This window comes from Mus caroli, unplaced genomic scaffold (genome assembly GCF_978045245.1).
Source record: "Mus caroli unplaced genomic scaffold, Mus_caroli_1 scaffold_14, whole genome shotgun sequence".
NCBI classification, from domain to species: domain Eukaryota; kingdom Metazoa; phylum Chordata; class Mammalia; order Rodentia; family Muridae; genus Mus; species Mus caroli.
This window is the reverse complement of record NW_028227269.1, coordinates 60,639,492-60,664,992: the sequence shown is the minus strand read 5'-3', so window position 1 is coordinate 60,664,992 and position 25,501 is coordinate 60,639,492. Positions and strand designations below refer to the sequence as shown.

At 39.5% G+C, this 25,501-nt stretch overlaps 1 protein-coding gene across 1 annotated transcript in view; it reads right to left on the bottom strand.

Annotated features, from left to right (window-relative positions):
• The window catches only part of LOC110306529 (uncharacterized), a 30,304-nt gene extending 6,445 nt beyond the window's left edge, over window positions 1-23,859 (bottom strand). The window contains exons 1-2 of the mRNA XM_085830099.1: window positions 23,788-23,859; window positions 17,007-18,531 (exon numbers count right to left, since the gene is read on the bottom strand). Coding sequence (XP_085686225.1) covers window positions 17,007-18,476 — 1,470 coding nt within the window. The 5' untranslated portion in view covers window positions 18,477-18,531; window positions 23,788-23,859. The remainder of the gene's footprint in view (window positions 1-17,006; window positions 18,532-23,787) is intronic.
• Between the last annotated feature and the right edge of the window lie 1,642 nt (window positions 23,860-25,501).

The window sequence follows — 25,501 nt, the reverse complement described above, 5'->3', positions numbered from 1 at the left end:
AAAGACATGTTGAAATTATGCAGTATATCTGCAGATTTAATTTGAAACATTTTAAAGGTCATCTTCCTTAATCAATTTGTGTGATTGAGTATTTAATAAATGTATATATTGTCGAAGTAGAATATACAAAATCTAAAAACATTTGTTTTCTGTGTTAAAGATTATGCTTACCTTTCTGGGGTAGGGCACTGGGCAATATGTGTAAACTGTCGCTAGACATGTCTTCATACTCTGTATCATCAAATCATAGTTGCACTAAATGTGCCAATTTGTGCCCATTGAATATGCACAAATGTTATGTCATTAAATGCTACTTGGAAGGTTTAGCATTATTAATAAATCTGATGTCTTTGAAATCACTTTATCTGTTCTTTCATGGTTATAGGTTCAGTCATTTAGGGGATAAAAAAGGCACACTCCTTCTCTTATAATCATGTAAACTATGGTAGAAAAGTCAAACAAGAAGGTCAGACCCACATGATGCTTTTTCCTAACTAAAGTGTTTAATAAATGGATATATTTTGAGTGCTATTTTATCGATTTCTATATTAGCAGCAGAAAATGCCAGGGTTGGTCTAGAAGGTGTAGACAAGGATGCTAATGCCAAAAAAGATGGCTATAAAATGCAATTACAATCTCCTATATAGCGAGGAATGGTGTCTTTTGACACAGAATCTTGGCTGCCAAACTAAAACAAGAAGCCAAGAAAAATCCACTTAAACAAACCCATCTAGGATAAATTAGTTAATTTTGGAAATAAACCTTAGAGGGGCAAAAACTAAGCAACACATTAGATTAAAAATAGATTTAAAGATGAGTGTGGTGGCACACCCCTTTAATCCCAGCACTCAGGAGGCAGAGACAGGTGGATTTCTGAGTTCGAGGCCAGCCTGGTCTACAAAGTGAGTTCCAGGACAGCCAGGGCTATACAGAGAAACCCTGTCTTGAAAAACAAAACAAAAACAAAAACAAAAAACAAAAAATGAAAAAGAAAAATAGACTTAAAAATCTAGAGATAACTTCGGGAGGGGGGTCCATGGAAGGTTATTATGGAAATATTAAAGACAGCAAATAATTCAATAGCATAAGTAGCTAAGTTGTGTTTACAGAGGCAAATGTGGAGGTATGTACTTAAATAAATTATTTTGTTGTTATATGTACACTGCGGTTCACTTATGTTTTAATCAAATTCTGGAGTGTCTAGGGGTACCATCATTTGGGAAGCTCTTAAATAGCATCAGACGCCACAGATTTACTTTATCTTTTTCACATCATCACTTTCTATGCTTGGGAAAGTAAAACAAAGACAAAATAATAACAGTAGATGAAATTAACAACAGCAACCATTACCTCCCAGGCCATGCTTTCTCTTAGACTTAACTAGTCTATTCCTTTAATAATCGCTGCATCAAAAGTCCTAGGTCAGATTGAATAGTTTTTAGTGTTCTTCATAGAACTGAAGGAAAGTCACAGATGAAGTGACTATGACTTTTCTCTTTGTAAATTGAGAAGCAAAACAATAATGAAACGTCAAAACTTTTACAATAACCAAGGAGGCAGACATTAAGTTGGCAGAAAGTTTGAAAAGCTGACATATGGCGAGGTTGGTTGATAAATGTTTAGCATGAGTTCTGTGGGTAGAGAAGAAGCATGAGTTTAAAAAACCTGGGATTATTGCTATAGCCCTTTGCTGCAGAGAGGCTATAAGAACATATGCTGTACCGAACAACTGATTAATCTCTCTGCTAAGGCAGTATCAAATTTAGAAGCTTTATGCTACATTAATATATTTGGAAGACTCAGAAACAAAGTATCAATTGCTTCTGTGTAGAAGTCCTCTTTCCTCCTGGGCAATCTACAGAGTATTTTTTCCTTCCACATACACACTAAGAGATTTATCCAGACAATAAAACCCTCACAGAAAACATATAACAGTATATTTAGAGACAAATTTAAATTAAATACAGTTACTTGACTATTTTTATTAAATTTGTTAACTGCATTTCAAGATAACAGGCACAGTGATTTCACTTACAAGTTAAATTTCAACTACAAGTGAGTCTCCATCCCTTTCATCTTCAGAAGTTGTCTCTGGAATTTTAAAAGTATTTTATATTTGCATATTTTGATATGCTACAGTAAATCTAAGAGCTCTTATTTATATCTGAAATATCTTTGAAAGAGCATGTCAAATATAAGGCATCATTAGGGATATTTCTTTTCTATAAAATTCTAAAAGCCTATTCTTCACTATTTATTTATTTCACTTTTTTTTTTTTACTATTTTGGATAATATAAATTCATTTTGATTACACATCCAATTGTGATAATTATATAGATAATGGATTATTCTTTTAAATATATTGATTTATATTAATTTCATCAAATCCAAATTAAAACAGAGTCTTCTATGTTCCAATAGAAGGTGCATTTCTCAGGCCAATTAATAAAATCAGATCAACATTTAAATTATGCCATAAAAGATATCCTGGAAATGTTAAAATAAATAACTTCCTAGAATAATATTCTATTAGTACATCATTTATTTTTGAAATTAATTGGACACAGTAAGAGCATCTATTTTCTATTTTACTTTGCTCAGCTTTTATTTTAAATCATTTTTGAGTAGTATTATGTGATATATCAAAACTACTACCTTACAAAAGCTTAACATTTTCAGCTAAACAAATAAGAATAGTTCAAAATAAAAAGTTTAGCTACAGCAGAAACAGAGAAATGAAAATATTAATGCATTTTATACCAGTATGGGAAAATAATTCATTTTCCAACTGCTTGCTGGATAAGCAACCGGAAACATTATACAATTCATACAATTCAGTAATAAAATAAATAGGCTAACTAGACACATAAAGACATAGCATGAACTGAAATGCATTTTACTATGTGACAAAAGTAAATATAAATATCAAGAGGCCATATGATGTATGACAACTAATGTGGAGTGCTCTGGGAAGTGTAGTCTGTTGATAGTTGTCATTCTCAGGTGTTTTGGAAAACAAATGCAACTTTGCACCGTGCAAAAAGTCTGCCAGCACCTTGCTAATGATTTTCTCAGCTTCTAGAACTATGAACAAATTCATGCTTGTTGTTTAATGGACTGTGTTACGGTAAAGCATGTAGCCCAAAAATGGCTAAGAAAATCATTAAGTCTATGATCATTCCTAAACATAAGACCATCTGTTTAAAAACACCAGAGAGATGTAAAGTGAAATCTCATAGTCATTTTGATTTGCGTTTCCCTGATGTCTTAGGACACTGAACATTTCTTTAAGTGTTTCTCAGCCATTAGATACTTCTGTTGAGAATGCTCTGTTTAATTCTCTACCCCATTTTTAAAAAACTGTATTATTTGGGTTGTTGCTGTCTAACTTCTTGAGTTCTTTATATATTTTGGATATTAGATCGCTATCAGACATAGGGTGGGAGAAGATATTTTCCCAATCTGTGGGTTGTTGTTTTTTTTTTTTTGTTCTATTGACAGTGTCCTCACTCTTACAGAAGATTTCAGTTCCACGAGGTCCCATTTATTAATTGTTAATCTTAGTGCTGAGTTACTAGTGTTCTGTTGAGGAATTTGTCTTCTGTACCAATGAATTCTAGGCTAGTCCCACTTTCTCTTCTATTAGATTTAGTGTATCCTTCCCCTAACTTTTCCATCAGCATTCCCTACTTCGATCCAATGCTTATCTGTGAGTATCTGCATCTGTCTCAGTCAACTGCTGATAGAAACTCTAATAGGACAGTCATGTTAGGCTCCTGTCTGCAAGTAAAACATAGAACCACTAATAGTGTCTAGGTTTGGTGCCCTCTCACAGGATGGATCCCAATTTGTCCTGGTCACTGGTCATTCCTTCAGTTTCTGCTTCATTTTTGTCTCTGCATTTCTTTTAGATAGGAACAATTTTGGGTGGAAATTTTTGAGGTGGGTTGGGGTTCCCATCCCTCCATTAGGGCTCTGTCTAACTATTGGAGATCGTCTCTTCAACTTCTATATCCTCACTATTGGGCATTTCAACTAAGGTTCTGGGAGCCTCCCACATCCCAGGTCTCTGGAACTTTCTAGTATCCTCAGCCCTCCACCCCATGCAGCTACATATTTCCATTCATTGTCCTGGCCCTCTGGTCTTCATTCCTGTCTCCTTTACACCTATTCCTGCTTCCCATTTTTACCCTCCCCCTCCTCTCTCACCCAGGTCCCTCACTCCGTCTGACTTCCATAATTATTTTATTCCTCCTTTTAAGTGAGATTTGAGCATCCTCACTTGTGTCTTCCTTCTTGTTTAGCTTCTTTGAGTCTGTAAAGTGTAGCCTGGGTATCCTATATTTTATGGCTTATATCCACTTATCAGTGAGTACATATCATGCATGACCTTTGGGGTCTGGGTTACCTCACTCAGGATAATATTTTCTAGTTCCTGCGAAATTTAGATATCCTATTCATCGCAGCTTTATTGATAATAATCATAAACTGGAAACATCCTAGACATCCCTCAAATGAAAATTGGATAAAGATAATGTGGTTCATTTATGCAATGGAATACTACTCCACTATTAAAAGCAATGACATCATGAATTTGGCAAGCAAATGGATGCAACTAGAAAATATGTTCCTGAGTGAGGTAACCCATCCCAAAAAGGATATGCATAGTATGTATTTACTTACAAGTATAGGTTAGCCATAAAGTACAGGATAAGGATACTACAGTCCAAAGATCCAAAAGAACCACAATAGTGTCTGTGTTTGGTGACTGTATATGGGATGGATCCTCAGGTGGGGCAGTCTCTGGATGGCCTTTCCTTCCATCTCTGCTCCACAATTTGTCTCTGTATTTCCTCCTGTTAGTATTTTGTTCTGTCTTCTAAACTCGGTTACAACAGATGCTGGTGCGGATGTGGAGATTGTTGATGGGATTGCAAGCTGGTACAACCACTCTGGAAATCACTCAGGAGCTACCTGAAAAAAACTGGACATGTGGTCTGTGGACTGTATCTTGGGTATTCGGAGTTTTGAGGTTAATACCCACACATCAGTGTGTGCATAGCATGTGTGTTAATTTGTGATTGGGTTTCCACATTCAGGATGATACTTTCTAGTTCCATCCATTTGCCTAAGAATTTCATGAATTCATTGTTTTAATAGCTGAGTAGTACACCATTGTGTAAATGTACTACATTTTCTGTATCCATTCCTCTGCTGAAGGACATCTGGGTTCTTCCCAGCTTCTGGCTATTATAAATATGGCTGCTATGAACATAGTGGAGCATGTGTCCTTGTTATATGTTAGAAAATCTTTTGGGTATATGACCTGGGGTGGTATTGCTGGGTGCTCAGTTAGTATTATGTCCACTTTTCTGAGGAACCACCAGAAGCTCAAAAAGAAGGAAGACCAAAGTGTGAATGCTTTCTTTTTTTTATTAGATATTTTCTTTATTTAAATTTCAAATGTTATCCTTTTTCCTGGTTTCCCCTCTGAAAACCTTCTCCCTCTATCTCCTCTCCCCTCCCCCTGCTCACCAACCCACCCACTCCCACTCCCTGACCCTGGCATTCCCCATATTTAAAGAGTTGCCTTGGTCATAGTGTACCCAGCCATTTGTGCTTTAGTTAATTTCAGTTGCAGTCAAGTTGACAACCAAGAATAGCCCTCACAATATCCATAATGGAAAGCTGTTAAGGAATATGATGAACTAATATTTCATACATCAAAACATTTCACAATTTGTCATCAATTAAATAAAAAAGAGTCTTTGCTGCTGCCTGTCACCTCATTGGGGAAAATAAGCTCTTATTCCTGCTGTGACACTTTTGAAACTGCAATTTTTTATATGTAATTTTTAGGTTGTTGGGCATATTCACTGCTCATATTTCAACAACCAGAAAACGATAAATTTTGTGCTTGTATTGTACAATTTTCTACTATGGATGGTAAATGAATGCTGAAAAATCCAGATCTGTTGCAACACCCCTCTACACACACAGACACAGACACAATACACACATACACAAACACATTCCTAATGTAATGCAGGTTACCATAACAACTAACGACCAAAGTTAGATCATTTATATATTAAAAACAACAGCAACAACAACATCTCTTCTGCTAATTAACCATAACTGACTAGTAGCATTCTTCACCAATAATATAAGCTGTGTTTCCTTTCATGCTTCTTCGTGTTTCCACTTTTCTTATCTGAATATCTATCTATCTATCTATCTATCTATCTATCTATCTATCTATCTATCTATCTATCTATTTATTCATTTATTTATTTATTTATTTATTTATTTATTTATTTATTTATTTATTTATTTATTGTATTCTACCTCCCCCTGCTCTGTCCACCCTCTGAATATTCCCCATCCCATACCACCTCCCAAGCTCACTCTCATCTCAACGTGGATGTTCCCACCCCTAAAGCCCTCCCCACCTGACCTCTAAACTCTCAGGGACCTCCAGTCTCTTGAGGGTTAGGTGCATCATCTCTGAATGAATACAGACCTAGCAATCCTCTACTATATGTGTGTTGGGGGGCTCATATCAGCTAGTGTATGCTGTCTTGTTGTTGGTCAAGTTTAGAGAGATCTTGGGGTTCCAGATTACTTGAGACTCCTGGTCCTCTTACAGGGTCACTCTTCTCATTTTCTTTCAGCCTTCCCTAATACAATAGGGGTCAGAAGCTTCTGTCCATTGGTTGGGTTCAAATATCTGCATCTGATTGTTTCTGCTGCTTGTTGGGTCTTTCAGAAGGCAGTAATGATAGATCCCTTTTTGTGAGTGCTCCATGGCCTCAGTAATAGTGTCAGGCATGGGACCTCCCCTTGAGTTGGATCATATTTTGTGCCTGTGGCTCGACCTTCTTTTTCTTAGTATCTTTCCATTTCCATCCCTGCAGTCCTTTCAGACAGGAACAATTATGGGTCAGAGTTTTGACTGTGGGATGGCAACCCCCGAGGTGGAGTTATCTCTCCCTACTCTTGAACATTTCATTTAAGGTCTCTCCTTTTGAGCCCTGAGAGTCTCTCAACTCCCAGGTCTTTGGTGCATTCTGGAGGGTCCCCCAACCTCCTATCTCCTGATGTTGCCTGTTTCTATTCTTCCTGCTGGCCCTCAGGGTTTCAGTTCTTTTTCCTCACCGAGGACCAGTTCAGGTTCTCCTCTCCTCCCAACTCAGTTTCCCAGTCCACTTTCCCCCTCTCCCCCCAGGTCACTCCCTCTGTCCCCACTTGTGACTTCCTTATCATAACCTTTGTCTTAACTCACCCTAACTTTCCTTCTCTACTTTGTCTCATTTTCATTTTCTTTGCAAAGATATCCAGACAATCAGGGCAGCAAGAGCTGTAGCACGGATATGTTCATAAATACTTCAGTTCTTTTCTTGGTGCCTAAGAGGGTGTTGGCTTTTAATTTTTTTAAATAATTTCATTTTTTTTAATGATTGGCTTTTATTTTTGAAACAAGATTTCTCTTTGCATACCCCCACCAGTTCTGGAACTCATGCTGATGACCAAGCTGAATTTGAATTCATAGAAATTTGCCTGATTATGTATCTCAAGTTTAGGAATGTGCTGGATTTTTTAAGGGTAAATGACAAAAAGGATTGAGTTTCTTAAAGGCATTTTCTATAAGAACATTAAATTCTTTGTGTGATTTTATGCAGCGTGGAAGGATTCAGCAATATTTGTAGCATGTAACACCAGAAATACCTGCATGCATTTTAACAGAACCCAGAGGATATCATGTATTTTCTATATTTTATGCCTATGACTCTGTACACAATCCAAAGTTCTGTGCATACAAATGGAAGAACTTCTTCACATAAGCCTGTATTCATCAGTTTAAACACAATTGGTTTTTTTCTCCAAATTTGGCTCAGATAAAATTTTCTTTTTTGTATAATTTTTTTTGCCTTGTTTTTAATCTAGTAAACATGAAAACATTTGTGAATATGGCACAAGCAATAAATTGTGAACAGAACCATTTCTACCAACACTATTACTAAATATTTTGTACTATATCTGTTAAGAGGAAGAAGTGTTGAGGAAGGACTGGCAACACAGAAAAAAATTATATCAGAGTGTGTATATGAGCATATGGTATTCTCTCTTTCTCTCCTTATGATTATATCACTAAAATAGAGTAGCTTGAGTCTGCCAACTGATCAAGATCGATTTTTATCATATGCCTATATTAACCTTTTCCTTTCCTATGAAACAATGATTTTGATATTATACAGATTTTATATCAGCAGTGGCCAAAACAGGTTCCAGAATAAAGTATGGCTTATATGTGTGTGTGTGCTTCTATGACACAGTTAATAAACATGTTTTAAACATTGTTATTATTTTTTCATTTGCTTATTTGTGCCTGTATTATTTTTAAAACTTTGAAATATGGCAACAATAATGGAGAAATTCAACTTTTAAATTTATTGAATTTTAATTTAGCCACAAATGAAAACCACATTCTTAATATTGTGTCCTGTTTACTTTACTATGAATTGGATCATTTATAGTAATCAGTCCTATAGATATTGCTCTCATACTGACAACTCTAATTGACCTCTCTCTCTCTCTCTCTCTCTCTCTCTATATATATATATATATATATATATATATATATATGTGTGTGTGTGTGTGTGTATTATATTCATGTATATATAATACATATATATGTATTATATATACATAGTATATATGTACATAGTATACGATTATATATGATATGTATGAGCATGAATATGTGTGTTATAGTCATTTCTTCATTTCTAGTTCATCTCTCTTTTTGTACATGAAAACAAACATATATTTATAGCCTATCTAACTCAAGAATCAATATAATTCTCTGTTGCTTCAAATGAAATACTAAGCCTATAAAAGGGTCAATTTTTGTACCACAAAACATTTGGGAAATTTTATTGACAATGGAGAGAGTGTCATAAAAAGTCATATCTTAAAAAGAAATATGAACAACATTTTATGAACAGTATCTTTCATAAAAGCTAATTTAACTTATCTTTTTAAATAATAAAAAGCCTCTTAACTTGTAAGGACAAGTCATGCATTTTTCTCGTGAAAGTTAAAAACTTCATTTTTTTCTTATTTAAAAAGAAATCAGATGAAGCAACCACATCTGAATATTTAAAGCTTACCATCACAAATAAGAGAACACACATTATTTGACTTTCTGGTCTTCACTAATGATAAGTGATTCCAGCTTCACTTTACCTGCATATTTTGATATTTCATATTTCTTAAGTGATATTACATGTATCACACACCCATTTTCATTATCTATGCCTGCAAGGATGAACAGCTAGTATGTTTCTATCTCTAGATATTATAAATAGGGCAGCAGTGAACACAATGAACATCTATCTCTGTAGTCATACAGAATGCTTTGAGAATAGGTCCAAGAATGATATAACTGGGTAATGTGTATTCAGCTTTATAGAAATTTCCTCACTGACTTCCACAGTAGCTGCAGTGGCACTCCCACTAGCACTAAGTATTACCTCTTTCAGGATGCATACCAGTATTTCTCATCATTCATTTTTGGATCTTAGCAATTCTGAATGGACTAAGATGCAATTTCAAAGTACTTTACATTTACACTTCATTAAATTTCTTTCAGTAAAAGGAATTTGTCCCAGAGTTTTACCAATATGTGTTGTATTTACAATTATTTATTTATCAATGTAGCAGTATCAAATGCTATGATTATACCACATGAAATAAAGTAGATATTTTAATTGCCTTAGCTTAAATGCTAAATATTTGCAATTTAGCTTTCTTTCTTTTCCTACTCTTCTAAATGTTAGACAATTTGAAATAATGATTTCATGAGTCAAGTAGTTCAAAAAAAAAAAAAAAAAGACTGAGTCAAACCATTTGGTACAGTCACCCACAGAGGGGTAAGGCTTTAACTGACACCAGTAAGAACAACATGGGATAATATTAATGTCTACATTACCAAATAACACTCACTTTGATATTTCCATTTTAGTTTTTAAATACTTTCAGAAGAAATATATAAAATTAAACATCTTTTTTTTTTTTTCAGGCTTAAGCACTTAATTGCCATATGGCCCCAGGCTGATATTTCTGTTGGTAATAGAATTCTTCCAATTCACATCTTATTACATTCTGCAGAAATGTCCCTCAGGCACCTTCAGCAGAAGAGTGTTTTATCAAATAGAAGTCATAGGTATTCCTGGAAAGATACTGACTTGAAATCTACTGGAGGTACTGTGTAACTGCTTAGCACTTGATAGCCCTTCTTCTACCTCATGTTTGTGCACAGAACTATAGGCGCTCAGTCCTCTCATGTGATGCTCATTCTTCCTTGACTGTGAGTCCACCATCGTGGATATTTCAAGCAGAACCCAAGCCCTTCCTAGGCAATTTCAGATATGCCTGTGTGTGAGCTCCTTTTCCCATAATCTTCAATATATTAGCAATAAACCTTTACTGACCAACTATGTCATCATTTGTCTCACAATGTACTTGAAATTTTGTGTATTATAATATAAAATAAGCATAACATCAGCCACTTTTCAGTTATACCCTATAAAACTCATGATTTGTGAAAGTGCTGAACTCTGAATTTTTTAAATATATTTTCACAGCAATTCATGAAATATTATGTTTATTGAAGGCTGGCTTGTTCATTGTTCCCTATTTTCACTTGTGAGCAATTAGGTATATAAAACAATCAAAAGTAATTCTTTTCCTAATAAAGCAGGTGTGTGTATGGGAGGGATGCTGTATTTATATGTACATGTGTCTAGGTAAACATGCACCTGTGTACAATTGTGTGTATTGGTCAGAGATCAGCCTTGGGTGATATTCCTCAGAAAGGGTGTACTTCTTGTTTTTTATTTTATGGATTTATTTTTGCTTATTTGTTTGTTTGTTTGTTTTGAGACAGGATCTCTTATTGACCTGGAGCTCAAAATGTGTCTAAGTTGGATAGCTAGTGATACCCCAAAATTATCTTGTCTTCATCTTCCCAGGATGCTCTACCACCCTCTTGCTTTTTGTTCATGTGTTTTGTGGTTGATCTTCCTTTTGAAGAAAGTACTTTAAGGACTGAACTGGTAAACTAGGATCTCCCCATTTAGCCAACTTTAATCAAAGTTTTCTGCCATATGCTAAATAAATTTTCCTGTCTACTAATATCTATGATATGTGACTTTGTCTTACAAAGCCAACTGACTTAGCAGGATATAATGACAGACTTGCTGAAATGGAAAGATCCCCTTACATTATCAGAAAGAAGTCAATTATAAAGATCCTAACAAGATGGATACCAGGGATAATAGTTAAACAGTATACTCTAGGAGTAAGCAAAGACAGTCTTAGTGATGCCTACAAATCCGCAGGTAAAAGTTGTGAAATTATCATATGAAAGAAACCTATTGGCAAAGAGGAAGGTTGAAAAACTCCAGGGAAGGGCTGACTGATAACAGCATGCATTATAACAACAAGCACTATAAAAATTATCTATAAAATCCCAAACCTTTGTGTATGGCTACAGTTGAACTTCAAAATCTTTTCTCTACAATGGCCAGATTCCCCTTGCTGAGAAATATTTCTTATGAAAGCATCTGTTGTTTTTCCTTCATTACATGTGTCTATTCAATATTTGTTCTGAGATACAGGAAACAGAAACTCAGTACTCACTATTATCAGTTGGTGAAAGAAGCCTGGAGGTAAGATTTAGGCTTTTAACCTCTTAAATTTTGTGCTCATTCTGTGCATATCTGATAGGATCTACTAAAAATTGTAGGCAAAGGGGACAAAGTCAGAATAAGGGCCAAAACAAGTAAGATTCAGAATGTGGCAGAATATTCTAGCAAGAAAAAAAAGAGTTAGCTGAGTCTGTATTCTTCTTAGCAGAAACAGTGCAGATAAGAATAGGAAGTGATTTCAAATCATTGTAGGTGAAAAACATCAGTCAACAAATAAAATTGTACTAAGTAGAACAATACTTTAGACGTGAAAGGTAGTAAAATATATTATTAGAAAACAAATCCTGACAGAATTTTATCACCACCATTTCTGAATTTTGTCAAATGCTTAAGCGAATTATAGACCCAAAAGAAATAATAATAAGCAAGAGAAAAACTGGAGAGTGTGTAAAAGTTGTTTGAAACGGCAGCTGCACACGTGTTTTAAGAGTTCTCAGTTTAGCTCTCAGCCCCATTTTTAATGGGGATATTTGATTTTCTGGGGTCCAGCTTCTGGAGCTCTTTGTATATATTGTATATTAGTCCCCTATCTTATTTAGGATTGGTAAAGATCCTTTCCCAATCTGTTGGTGGCCTTTTTGTCTTATTGACAATGTCTTTTGCCTTACAGAAGCTTTGCAATTTTATGAGGTCCCATTTGTCTATTCTGGATCTTACAGCACAAGCCATTGCTGTTCTATTTAGGAATTTTTCCCCTGTGCCCATATCTTCGAGGCTTTTCCCCACTTTCTCCTCTATAAGTTTCACTGTCACCTGAGGAATACCAAATGGCTAAGAAGCACCTGAAAAAATGTTCAACATCAGGGAAATGCAAATCAAAATAACCCTGAGTTTCCACCTCACACCAGTCAGAATGGCTAAGATCAAAAATTCAGGTGACAGCAGATGCTGGCAAGGATGTGGAGAAAGTGGAACACTCCTCCATTGTTGGTGGGATTGCAAACTTGTACAACCACTCTAGAAATCAGTCTGGCGGTTCCTCAGACAATTGGACATAGTACTACCGGAGGATCCAGCAATACATCTCCTGGACATATATCCAGAAGATGTTCCAACTTGTAAAAAGGACACATGCTCCACCATGTTCATAGAAGCCTTATTTATAATAGCCAGAAGCTGGAAAGAACCCAGATGTCCCTCAACAGAGGAATGGATACAGAAAATGTGGTACATTTACACAATGGAGTACTACTCAGCTATTAAAAAGAATGAATTTATGAAATTCCTAGGCAAATTGATGGACCTGGAGGCATCATCCTGAGTGAGGTAACCCAATCACAAAAGAACTCACATGATATGTAGTCACTGATAAGTGGATATTAGCCCAGAAACTTAGAACGCCGCGCAAGATACAAGATACAATCTGCAAAACACATGAAACTCAAGAATAACAAAGTTTAAAATGTGGAAACTTTGCCCCTTCTTTTTTTTTTTTTTTTTTTTTTTTTTTGGTTTTTCGAGACAGGGTTTCTCTGTGTAGCCCTGGCTGTCCTGGCACTCACTTTGTAGACCAGGCTGGCCTCGAACTCAGAAATCCGCCTGCCTCTGCCTCCCGAGTGCTGGGATTAAAGGCGTGCGCCACCACGCCCGGCTTGCCCCTTCTTAGAATTGGGAACAAAACATCCTGGAAGGAGTTACAGAGACAAAGTTTGGAGCTGAGACGAAAGGATGGACCATATAGAGACTGCCATATCTTGGGATCCATCCCATAATCAGCCTCCAAACGCTGACACCATTGCATACACTAGCAAGAGTTTGCTGAAAGGACCCAGATATAGCTGTCTCTTGTGAGGCTATGCCAGGAGCTAGCAAACACAGAAGTGGAAGCTCACAGTCAGCTATTGGATGAATCACAGGGCCCCCAATGGAGGAGCTAGAGACAGTACCCAAGGAGCTAAAGGAATCTGCAACCCTATAGGTGGAACAACAATATGAACTAACCAGTACCCCCCCTCCCCCAGCTCGTGTTTCTAGCAGCATATGAATAAGATGATGGCCTAGTCAGCCATCATTGGAAGGAGAGACCCATTGGTCTTGCAAACTTTATATGCCTCAGTACAGGAGAATGCCAGGGTCAAGAATTAGGAGTGCAGGGGAGGGGAGTGAGGGGGGAGAGTAATGGGGGACTTTCGGGATAGCATTGGAAATGTAAATGAAGAAAATACCTAATAAAAATAAATAAATAAATAAATAAATAAATATGATTTAAAAAAAGTTCTCTGGAATGGTAAATATTATGCATGAGCCCATTCAGATTTTCATTATGAAGGCTACAAAGTGAAATATTATAAAGAGCAATTATAGTCATGTATCAAACATAGCCAAGGGTGAAGATGGGGACAAAACAGAGAAAAATGAAGCATGGTGGTAAACACGGCATGTCTATCATTAGAAATATTCATGAGTACTGTGAGTTTGAGGCTAGCCTAAATACACATGGAGACCCTGTTTCAAATAGTCAAGCAAACAAAATCACAAAAATAGAGAGGGATATATTCCATATCCAGAGCTTATATTAATTTTTTGTTTGTTTTGTTGCTTGCTTTGTGGGTGAGATCCAAGAGAAAACTCAAGAAAGATAGGAACCTATGTCTTCCACCTCAGAAATCAGAGTAAGACCTGACAAACAGAGTTACTTCAAACTAAAATGTTTACACACACACACACACACACACACACGCACACACACACACACACGCACACGCACACACACACACACACACACACAGAGAGAGAGAGAGAGAGAGAGAGAGAGAGAGAGAGAGAGAGAGAGAGAATGAATATTATAACTGAGTGAAGAACCAACCTGTAGAATTTGAGAAATCGTTTTAAACTAGATACCTTGTAATATATATCGTGAAATATAAAGATATATTGATACTCATGACCAATATATATACTTAGTATTTCTCAAAGGAAGAAAAAAGTGATTAACAAGAGAAAATAATTGCTATCCTCATAACGAGGGAAAAAGAAAATCACAATGACAATAGTAGTCATTTCACTCCATGTAGAATAGTTGTTGTCAAAAATTAAATGACAGCAAGTATTGAGAGAAAGACATCTCCACACTGCTTGTAAAAATGCCATTTACTATATCAATGTGTTAAAATAATGGGAGTTCCTCAGATAACCTGAAATAATAATAAATTACCATATAACAATTCTAGAAGTCCTGGGTACACTTAAGAAATAAAGTTATAAGAGAAAAAGATATCTAAATTTTTTCATGGTTTGTTGTACTATTTACAAAATTTAAAACTGGAAATTATGAGTGTCTAAGAACCAATGTACAGATAAAGAAGTTTTGCATATATCTACCATGGAATGCTATTCAACCATAGAAATAAAAGAATCTTGACATTTGTACAAATAAAAATGGAATTAAAATGAATTACAAAAATGAAGTAATCCAAGCACAGAGGTTATATACTAACTCATCTCATAAGGAGAGTCTCAAAATGTTAATTCCTTACAAGTTGAGAGCAGGATGGGGTCAACCAGAGGCTAGGAGAGCAGGAGAGGTGGCAAGGCTAGCAAAAGGTTAATTAATGGATGCTAAGTTACAGATGGATAGGAGCAATAATTTCTGTACCTCTATTGTATGGCTGGATGACAACTGATAATGAAAATGAACTGTGTGCTTTCTTTAAAGGCCAGAAAAAAAGGACATTGAATATTTCAATTTAAAGAAATAAGGAATCTTTGTGGAGATAATTTAGACTGACAAAAGTATCATACTATATACAAATATGAAAATATCATGTAATAAGCAATAATCATGTATAACTTCATGTAAAACTTCAAAAAATCTGAGTGTTTTCAAAACTACATGTTAATTTCCCCTGCCTTTATTTTTTACTTTATTGGTACATAGTATTCATTTATATTAATAACATATGACCCCATATCTCTATATAATCTTATTTGAATTTTATCACATAATACACGACAATGACTTTTTTTTCAATTCTCTTTTTTTCCCCCTAAATTATCCTTAATATTCTTTTACAGTCCAGTCGTTATCTACTTCCTGGTTCACCCTCCAAATTTTCCTCATCCCATTCCTCCTCTCCCATCTCCAAGAGAATGTTCCCCCACCCCCAACTCCTAACACATCAGACCTCCCCACTCCCTGGGGCTTCAAGCCTCTCAAGGTTTAGGTGTTTCTTCTCTCACTGAACCCAGACCTGGCATTCTTTTTCTGCTATATATGTGTCAGAGGCCTCATATCAGCTAGTGTATGATGTCTGGTTGGTGACTAACTGTCTGAGAGATCTCTGGGATCCAGATTAGTTGAGACTGAATTTGGTCTGTGTTCCTCCATTGAGGGGAAGCAATTAATTTTAACACAATTATGTTGCAAGCATGAACACTGTTAGTGTCTCCTGGTAAATATTTCAGTCTCTTGTTTGATATCCTGTGAGTGTTCTCTGAATCGCCCGCGAATGAGGACACCACACACGATAGGGTTCTTCTGCAGCAAGCTTTATGCGTCTTGAGAGGGAGAGCATAAGCTTCACAACCGGAGACCCCAGGCAGTCCGAGCCCCTCCCTTTTATAAGAAATTCTCCCCGCCTCGGACGTAGCAAGCCATGATTGGCTCAACACTGATCACCCCATCCCTGAGGCGGAGCTGCCCGGGGCGGGGATTTCCAGCGCAGGCGCAAACTAGGTGTTTACTAGTTGGTGCTGAGGAAATGACTCAGCACCGGAAGACAGCGGCGCCCCACATCTCCCCCTTTTTTGTCTAATAAAACCAACTGGACACCCAGTATGAGAGGACGGGAACATTGGCCGAATCCTCTTACTCAGAGATGTAAGAACTATGTCCGCAAGCAACAACTAGGCTTGAGTGGGACCCGAAGTTGCTCCGACCTGTCCCTCTGCCATTTTTTCGAGGAGGGGAAGACTAGGGCAGGGAACCCCCACTAGACGGCATATTCCCCAGGTGGGACGGGGGGACCACCTGTGCGATGCATTGCTCTACAATCCTCTAGGGCTGCTGAAGCTCACCCGCTAAGGCGTGGGCAGCCAGCGACCAGTGGTGCAAATCAATTTTGTTTAAGCGCCGCCAACCATACCTGTGCAGATTGCCCCTGCTCCAGGGCAGCAAGCGCCTGGGATATCATGATTTTGTCTCTATTATTTTTCTTATATAATTTGCAGATTAACCCTAAGCTAAGTGCCAGTCCAAAGCAGAGGAGGATTCCGAATAAGCCCACCCCCACCCATTCTTTAAAATAAGAGAAGGCTGATGAAATCCAGGACGCGAAGCCTTCAGTCAGGGAAAAATCAAGTCGCGTGGAGTTGATCTCTACTATAGCCATCCGAAGCTCTTGGAGAGTCTGATCAAATTCCATCGACCAATTATTTCTCAGCTGTAAGGACAAATTCTTAGAAAGGTTTGCAGCACGGGTAAAATTTTTAAATTGTATGGAGGTAATACAGAGGCCTGGCAGTTTCATTTCACATCCCAATTGGGCAATTTGCCAAAGAATGTCTATTTGTTCTTGAACCAAGTCTATACGTTGGTTCACCAATAACAGACCCCCCTGTAATTGGGAGTATGCGAAATGCCCCTTATCCATGGCTACAGTGATTGAGGCCGAGAGTTGGTTGATGGTATCGGCCGTTTGTATTGTCCCGCTCAAAGCTAACGCAGAGGCGGTAACCGAGGCAGTGATCCCCACTGCCGCTAAGGTACCAACTATAACTGCCGATACTCCAAAATCTCTTTTTTCTCTAAACAAGGCCAAAGAGCTGGGCGCCACCACCGGGACCGGAATAAATCGGGGCAAGCGCATTATCAAAGCTAAAGGAAATTTAGTAGCATTCCAGCACATCACATAATAACAGGCATTCTCACTACAATTTAACTGACTAAAATCATGTGAGCTGGTGGAATTACTAACTACCCATAAAAAAGGGGGCCAAACGCATACAGGCACCGGCCCAAAATCCTTAGTCTGTTGGAAGGCCCAGGGGGACTCATCGCCAAATGACTGTGAGCACAATACCCCCTTTCTAATACGTGCTCCTTGCACAAAGCCTATGGGGGTTAAATCTGTGCAACTGCCATTAAGGCCGCACAGCAACCACAAATCAAAAGGGTTGCCGGTGGCCCTGGGGTTATCCAGACCATTGAGTTTTGCAATATGGAATGATCCATTGGCCAGAGGGGGAGAAAAGGTAAAGTGATTCCCAATAGTCCCTGTTCTGCGAGATTGGCAACCGGACCATGGTAAGATTGACAATGTCTCTTCCTTAGTAGAGCAAAAGGGTGCCAATTTGGGTTGTTTAACAAGTTGGATAATGCTTTTAGGCCAAACTGCTATAATTGAAGTTGCATTTGCACACCAGTGGGTTCCATTAGCGGCCCATACATTGGAAATGAGTGTAGAGACCTGTGACAATAACCCAATACAGTAATTTGATGGGTTGCCGCTGATGAAACACAAGCTCCCTTTAAATATAAAGGTTCTATTATCTATTACCCGTTCAGCTTGTGGGTCCCATGGTAAATATGGTAAACCTAAGGTATCTTCGGTCACAAACAAGCGGGGGAATACTTGCGCATCATGTGTCACTGGCATTGGCAGCGGGAACGTCGACATTATTCCCCATCGGATCTCCTCCCGTTTGGATGTCACTTGCAGGGGCAGGATGATTCCCAATATCAGCAGGGCGATCTTCATCATCTTGGGGTATTAATCGTGTTAGTCTTTCTGGGACCCAGAATGGATTTTGTTCGTTCTGCGGGAAAACACAAACAGCTCCCCTGGATCTTATTAGAATAGGATCCGGGCCTCTCCATTTGTTGGTTAAGACATCTTTCCATTTTATTAATTCTTTGGGTCTAGTTGGTTCAGAACAATGTCGTTCTGCTGCGGTATGACCGTGTGCGTCAAGATTTAAAAAATTGAGGGTGAATAGTGCCAATGACACAGACACTTTTGGCGTACGGGGTATAGCTTCGTCAGCGCCCCCTTTTTGTTTAACAACATAAGATTTAAGGGTCCGATGTGCTCTCTCAACAATGCCTTGACCTTGTGGGTTATATGGGATACCAGTTAGATGCGTTACTCCCATTTGGCGACAAAAGCTTTGAAATTTTTGTGAAGTATAAGCTGGTCCGTTATCAGTTTTAATAAATTTAGGTTGTCCCCAAGCGCTCCAAGCCTCGAGGCAGTGTTGGATCGCATGTGTTGCCTTTTCTCCCACATGGGGAGATGCAAAAATAATGCCAGAGCAGGTATCAACGGACACATGAAGATATTGTAATTTACCAAAGGAGGGGACATGTGTGACATCCATTTGCCATATTTGTAAAGGCTGAACGCCGCGGGGGTTGATCCCCACATGAGGGAGGGGCAGAAATTCACAGCAATTTTGGCAGCTAGTGACGATGTCACGAGCTTCTTTCCTAGTCAAGGAGAAGCGACGGCGCAACGTTTCTGCCGTTACATGAAAGCGATTGTGGAATCCTTTTGCAGCTTCCACAGAGGATGACAGGGCTGTGGCTATTAATTTGGTGGCTTTGTCTGCCAAGTCATTACCCAGGGACATGGGGCCAGGTAGGCCTGAATGAGCCCTGATATGAGTGATGAAAACTGGGAATTTTCTTTGAAGCAACACTGATTGTATTTCTTGAAAAATTTGTGCTAAAGTGCTAGAGGGTTTGATTACTCCAGCCACCTCCAGCAAGTTTACTGCATTTACTACATAACTAGAGTCTGACACAATATTGAGGGGTTCAGAGAAGGTTTTTAATACCTCCAGAACCACTAGACACTCTATTACTTGAGGTGATGCTTCTTTATATTGTTTGGAACATATTTTGCCATTGACCACAAAGGCCCCTACACCATTCTTGGAGCCATCGGTATACACCATGAGCCCTTCCTTAATTGGGTTTCTTACCGTTACCTGCGGGAACACAATTGACTGGCTCTGGGCAAAGTGTAGGATCGGGTGTTTGGGATAGTGATTGTCTATGCTTCCAGGGAAAGTTGTAACTAGTATAGCCCAGTCATTAGATGTGGCGGCCAAGGTCTGAACTTGCACAGAGGTATAAGGCACCACCAAGAGGTGGGGGCTACGCCCGAAATGGGTGATGGCTGCTTTATAGCCTCTGAGTGCAAGCTGAGCTATGGCTTCAGGATACCAATGTATTATTTTTGCTGGGGATACATTTGGGTGAACCCATAGCAGGGGCCCATTCTGCCAAAGAACGGCAGTTGGCAAATGGGCAGTTTGTAAGACACACAGACTAAAGGGTTGTGATTCTTCGATACGGAGCAGCTGCGCTTGTGTCAGGGCCATTTCCACCTTTTGTAGGGCCAGATCAGCAGCTGGAGTCAATGTTCGGGGGGACGTGATGTGCGAATCTCCTTCTAAGATATTGAACAAAGATCTTAATTCCGAAGTGGGGATTTTTAAAAAGGGTCTAAGCCAGTTAATGTCCCCCAACAATTTCTGAAAATCATTTAGGGTATGGAGGTGGTCCCTTCTTATCTCTAATTTTTGAGGTATGATGTTATTTGGTGTCACCATGGTACCCAGGAACTGTCCAGTATTTGAAATTTGGACCTTTTCTACAGCTATTTGAAGTCCCCATTGACTCAAAGTTTTAAGTAAAAGGGGGTAGGCCCTTTGAAGCAGGCCAAGGTCCTTGTGGCACAGAAGGATGTCGTCCATATAATGGAGCATGACTAACGAGGGAAATTGATCCCTTACTGGAGAAAGGGCCTCCTGCACATAAAGTTGGCACATAGTAGGGCTGTTGGACATTCCTTGTGGTAGAACCTTCCATTGGTACCTTTTATCGGGTTCCATATGATTAACAGAGGGTATGGTGAAAGCAAATCTGGGCCTATCTATTGGACATAGAGGTATAGAAAAGAAACAGTCTTTAATATCTATTATAATCAAATTCCAACCCCTGGGCAGGGCGGAGAGCACAGGAAGGCCTCTTTGCACAGGGCCAAACAAATGCATTTGTTCATTAATGGCTCTAAGGTCATGGAGCAACCTCCATTTCCCTGATCTTTTCTTAATAACAAATATGGGAGTATTCCAGGGGGAGGTAGAAGGTTCTATATGATCCAATTTTAGTTGTTCATTTACTAATTGTATTGCGGCCTCCATTTTTTCAGAGGATAGGGGCCATTGAGGGACCCACACCGGGTCCTCTGTTTTCCACGGTATAGGCCGAACCGTCCCCATGGCCCCTAGGAAAAACCCAGTCCTTGTCGGGCTATATTTCCTACTGGTGAAATAGGCTCAATTCCTCCTTGCTCTGACCGTCCTAATCCTTTACCTGTCCTGTAGCCCATCTTTAGCATCATGTTTTTTGCCTTATTCAAGCCTTCCCCCAACACAATTTTTTCATTGGACAGGGTTAGGCCCAAATGTTGCATAATGTCTCTCCCCCAAAGGTTTACTGGGAGCGGGAGCACATAAGGTTCAAATTTACCCTTTTGTCCTTCAGGAGCCTTCCAAGTCAAACTCATTGAGCTTATGGCAGGGCATGAATGATATCCCAGGCCTTGTAGAGAGTGGGACGATTTTGTAGTGGGCCAAGCTTTTGGCCACCAGTGCGTGGATATAATACTTTTGTCTGCCCCGGTATCAAGAATACCTTCAAACCTTTTTCCATTTACTTCGAGGCAGAGTTTGGGCCTTTCATTCAGGGATACAACAAGGTAGGCTGAATCAGTTCCTGATGACCCCATCGTTTTGGGACTGGGGCCTGGGGAGCCCTCCCAGAGGGTGTCGGGGAGGAGCAGCAATTGAGCTATCCTATCTCCTGCACTGATAGAAAACACGCCCCTGGGGCTGGAACATAAGACCTGTATTTCGGGGGAATGTAGGTGGTCAACAACCCCAGGATGGACCACTAGGCCCCGTAAGGTGAGTGATCCTCGTCCGAGGATAAGGCCCATGGTCCCAGGGGGCAAAGGTGACATTGGCTCTATAGGTACTGGTTGGATACTCATTTGGGGCATTAGTAGGAGGTCGGAGGCGGCGCGCAGGTCCACCCTTGTGGGTCTTCCTGGGTCGCTTCTTCCGCCATCCCGGAGGTTCTGACAAACCGGTTCCCATATCTTTGAGGGCCCTGGGACCGTGGGCCCAATGACCCGTTTTTTGACACATTGGGAGCAGGAACATTTAATGGAGGCAAAAGCCTTCCCTGTATATCTCGCACTGAGCGACATTGATCTGCTCTATGGTACCCTTTACCACACCTCGTGCAGAGGGTCAAGACCCCCCCTTTCTTTTCTGGGGCTTTGCAATCTCTTTTGAAATGTCCAGGCTTACCACAATTAAAACAGGTCCGTTCACCGGTCTTCTTTTGTGGAGGATGCTTTTGTGCTAACATGATGGCGGCCGCGAGGCCAGTATTGCTAAGTGGACCTCCAATCTCTCTACACACTCTTAGCCATTCTTGCAACCCTTTTGATTTTCTAGGAGCAATGGCATTCCTGCATTCCTGGGTGGCTTGTTCAAAAATCAGTTGCTCAATAAAGGGTCCTATCCCCTCTGGGTCCCCAAAGATTTTCCCTGCCGCCTCCATCATGCGTGCGACGAAGTCGGCAAAGGGCTCCTGGGGCCCTTGAACAATTTTTGTAAGCTGATTGGTGGTTTCTCCCTTGCGATTAAGTGACTTCCAGGCCCGTATGGCTGTGCTGGAAATCTGGGCGTACGCCCCCCAATGGTAATTAATTTGATCTGCGGCCCACGGGCCTTGGCCTGTTAAAAGGTCAAATGTCCAATCCCGCTGCTCTTGCGTAAGGGCTATTGCGTTGACCCTGGCCTGGGACTGGGCTGCCTCATGCCACAAGGCTTTCCATTCTATGTATTGTCCCATAGTAGGCAAGGCGGCCTTAACCACCATTTGCCAATCACTAGGTGTCATGGCAGTTTGTGCCATTCTTTCAAGAATCATAACAGTAAAATTAGCATTGGAACCATATTTTCTTACTGATTCTGCAAGATCTTTTATCTGACTATAGTCTACAGGAGCGTAGATTCTCCCCCCTTCTTGTTCATAAACAGGAAACGCTAATTGTAGCTTGCGGAGGATCTTTTGGGGAAAAAAGGAAGTTGTGGATGACCGGGCCTCATAAGGTGGGGGAGCGGAGGGAATGGCGGCAGCCAACAATCTCCTATCCTTAGAGGAGACACCGGACGCGGGCTTACTTGACTTAGGTCGCCCGCCTTCATCTGGGTGATACCTTTCTCCTTTATATCTAACTGCTTCTTCTTCTAACTCGCCCTCTTCCTCCGAGGTCAGTTTACTGTCCTCGGTTTCGGAAGAATCCGAGGTATCTCTTAGGTGGAGGGCAGCCAGTTCTCGGGTCGGATATAACCCGGGCCTGCTGCTCCCCTTCTCTCCCTTTCTGTTTCTCCCGGGAGGTCCTTTTTCACTTCCCTTTTTTGCCTTTTTTACGGTTTTTGTGCGCACACCCATCCTCTCACTACGCTCGGATTCTGACATACCTTCCTGCATAGCTTCTAAAACCTTTTGCCCTTTCTTTCGCTCCTCCTCACAGGCCTCATCTTCAAGACAACTCTTAACTAGTTTCCATATGGCCTTAACTCCCAACCTGAGGTCTGAACAGGTTTCTAGATCGTTGCCTAGCTTATTCCATGACGGCAGTGTCAGAGATCCTGACACCGCATACCAGGGAGCTACTCGATCAACTTCCTCAACAAAGCGGCGAAGAACTCTGTCCCCAAGCTTCAGGTCCCTTCTTTTGAGAAGTTCTTTTAATGAAGTTTGTACTGATTGAGAAGCCCCCATGATACTCTAAAGGAGACTGCAGTTTTATGTCTCCGAGATCGTAAGAACTTCAATTTAACACAACCTTCTATGTTCACAAAAGAAGAGGGCTAGGAACCATACAACCAAGGCCACGAGGACGATAATTAAAGCCTCGGGCAATCCCTCCCACGGCCCAGTTAGTTGAAGGGAGTGTGAAAGGGTCAGGTAAAATTCAGGCATACCTTTCCGAGACGTAGTTCCTGCAGTTCTGGACCCTCCCCGTCACCGGGGGATCTCCGACGGTGCTCGCGATGTTCTTCTGTTCTTCGTTTTCCCGGGATTTCGGCACCAGATGTGAGTGTTCTCTGAATCGCCCGCGAATGAGGACACCACACACGATAGGGTTCTTCTGCAGCAAGCTTTATGCGTCTTGAGAGGGAGAGCATAAGCTTCACAACCGGAGACCCCAGGCAGTCCGAGCCCCTCCCTTTTATAAGAAATTCTCCCCGCCTCGGATGTAGCAAGCCATGATTGGCTCAACACTGATCACCCCATCCCTGAGGCGGAGCTGCCCGGGGCGGGGATTTCCAGCGCAGGCGCAAACTAGGTGTTTACTAGTTGGTGCTGAGGAAATGACTCAGCACCGGAAGACAGCGGCGCCCCACAATATCCAAATCAAATATGTGTTAATTCAGGAAAATTGGCATGTGCATGTGTTGGTTAAATATGCATCTATGATGAGTATGTTCTGGAAATACAATTTTATCTTCAAAAAATGATTAATATATTTAATATGAATAGATAATGGCCAAAAACTTCCAAATAGATGATCTATGCCAATTTTTGACAAAGTACCTTAGAGTTTCAATTTGTCTTCTGAAGTATTTCTCTATTTGAGTCACATTCCCTTCACAGCTCTGCTAACCAGTGATTTCTCAGAATGGATCTTGTCTTGTGTTTCTGCACAGTTGAAGCGATCAAGCCAACTATTTTATGCCAATATCCTGCTTGAGTATTCTCATTTCTAGAGCCAATTCTAGCATTTTAAATTCATTTCTGCTAGATTCATAGGCCATATTGAGGAATTTTTAATACGAATTTTTCACAGAATTTTTATTGGATTCTCCTCATTTTTCTACTAACTTCATATTTATATATGTTAATTCATTCTTTCGATGAATATGATTTATTTATTTTATTTCTTTTTATTTGTCAATTTATCTATTCATTTTGCTTTATAGTTATATACTTTGTTCTAATTTCAAAGATTCTATCCTTATTGTAAAGTTTAGGTTTTACTTTCTCATGCCTTTCTTTATGTTTCATTGTTACTATGGTTTTTTTCTTTTGAAATTTATGCTTTATTTGCATAAACATCTGGTGGGGATGAGAAATGAGAAAATGAAAGTTAACACAATTTGTATGCTCTTTAGTCTCTACGTGTCTTCAGAAAAACTGGACTATGGTAGGCCCTGAGACATCCCTAGAATTGAAGTCCTCAGAAAGACTTTGTGTTAGTGATTGGTTATTTTCCTGCCAGGACTGATAGTCTGATGATGGATGGATGGTTCAGTTTAGAAGTTTTGCACTTGGGTAACCGGGTAGGCAATGCCCGTGGGGCTAGTTCTCCTTAAATCAGCGTCTACTGAGGCTTGTGAGCTCATATAGCAAGTAAACAAATATGAATATGGTTTTAAGGATGCTAAAAGTTATAATCACAAATTCCTTTGAACTGACTATTGCTTTAATAGTGTCATTGATACAATACCACATCAATCAAACTAATAATATCCTTCACTTTACATGTTACGTTTACTCATTGGTAGTATTAATTAATTTTTAAGAGATTTCTTATTCAGGTACTATTTCTACATTTTCCATTAAAGATTTAAAATTAGCTGTCCTTCAGAGAACCTTCCAGTACCAAAGAATCTAGACTGTAAGGTTCTATGTAGG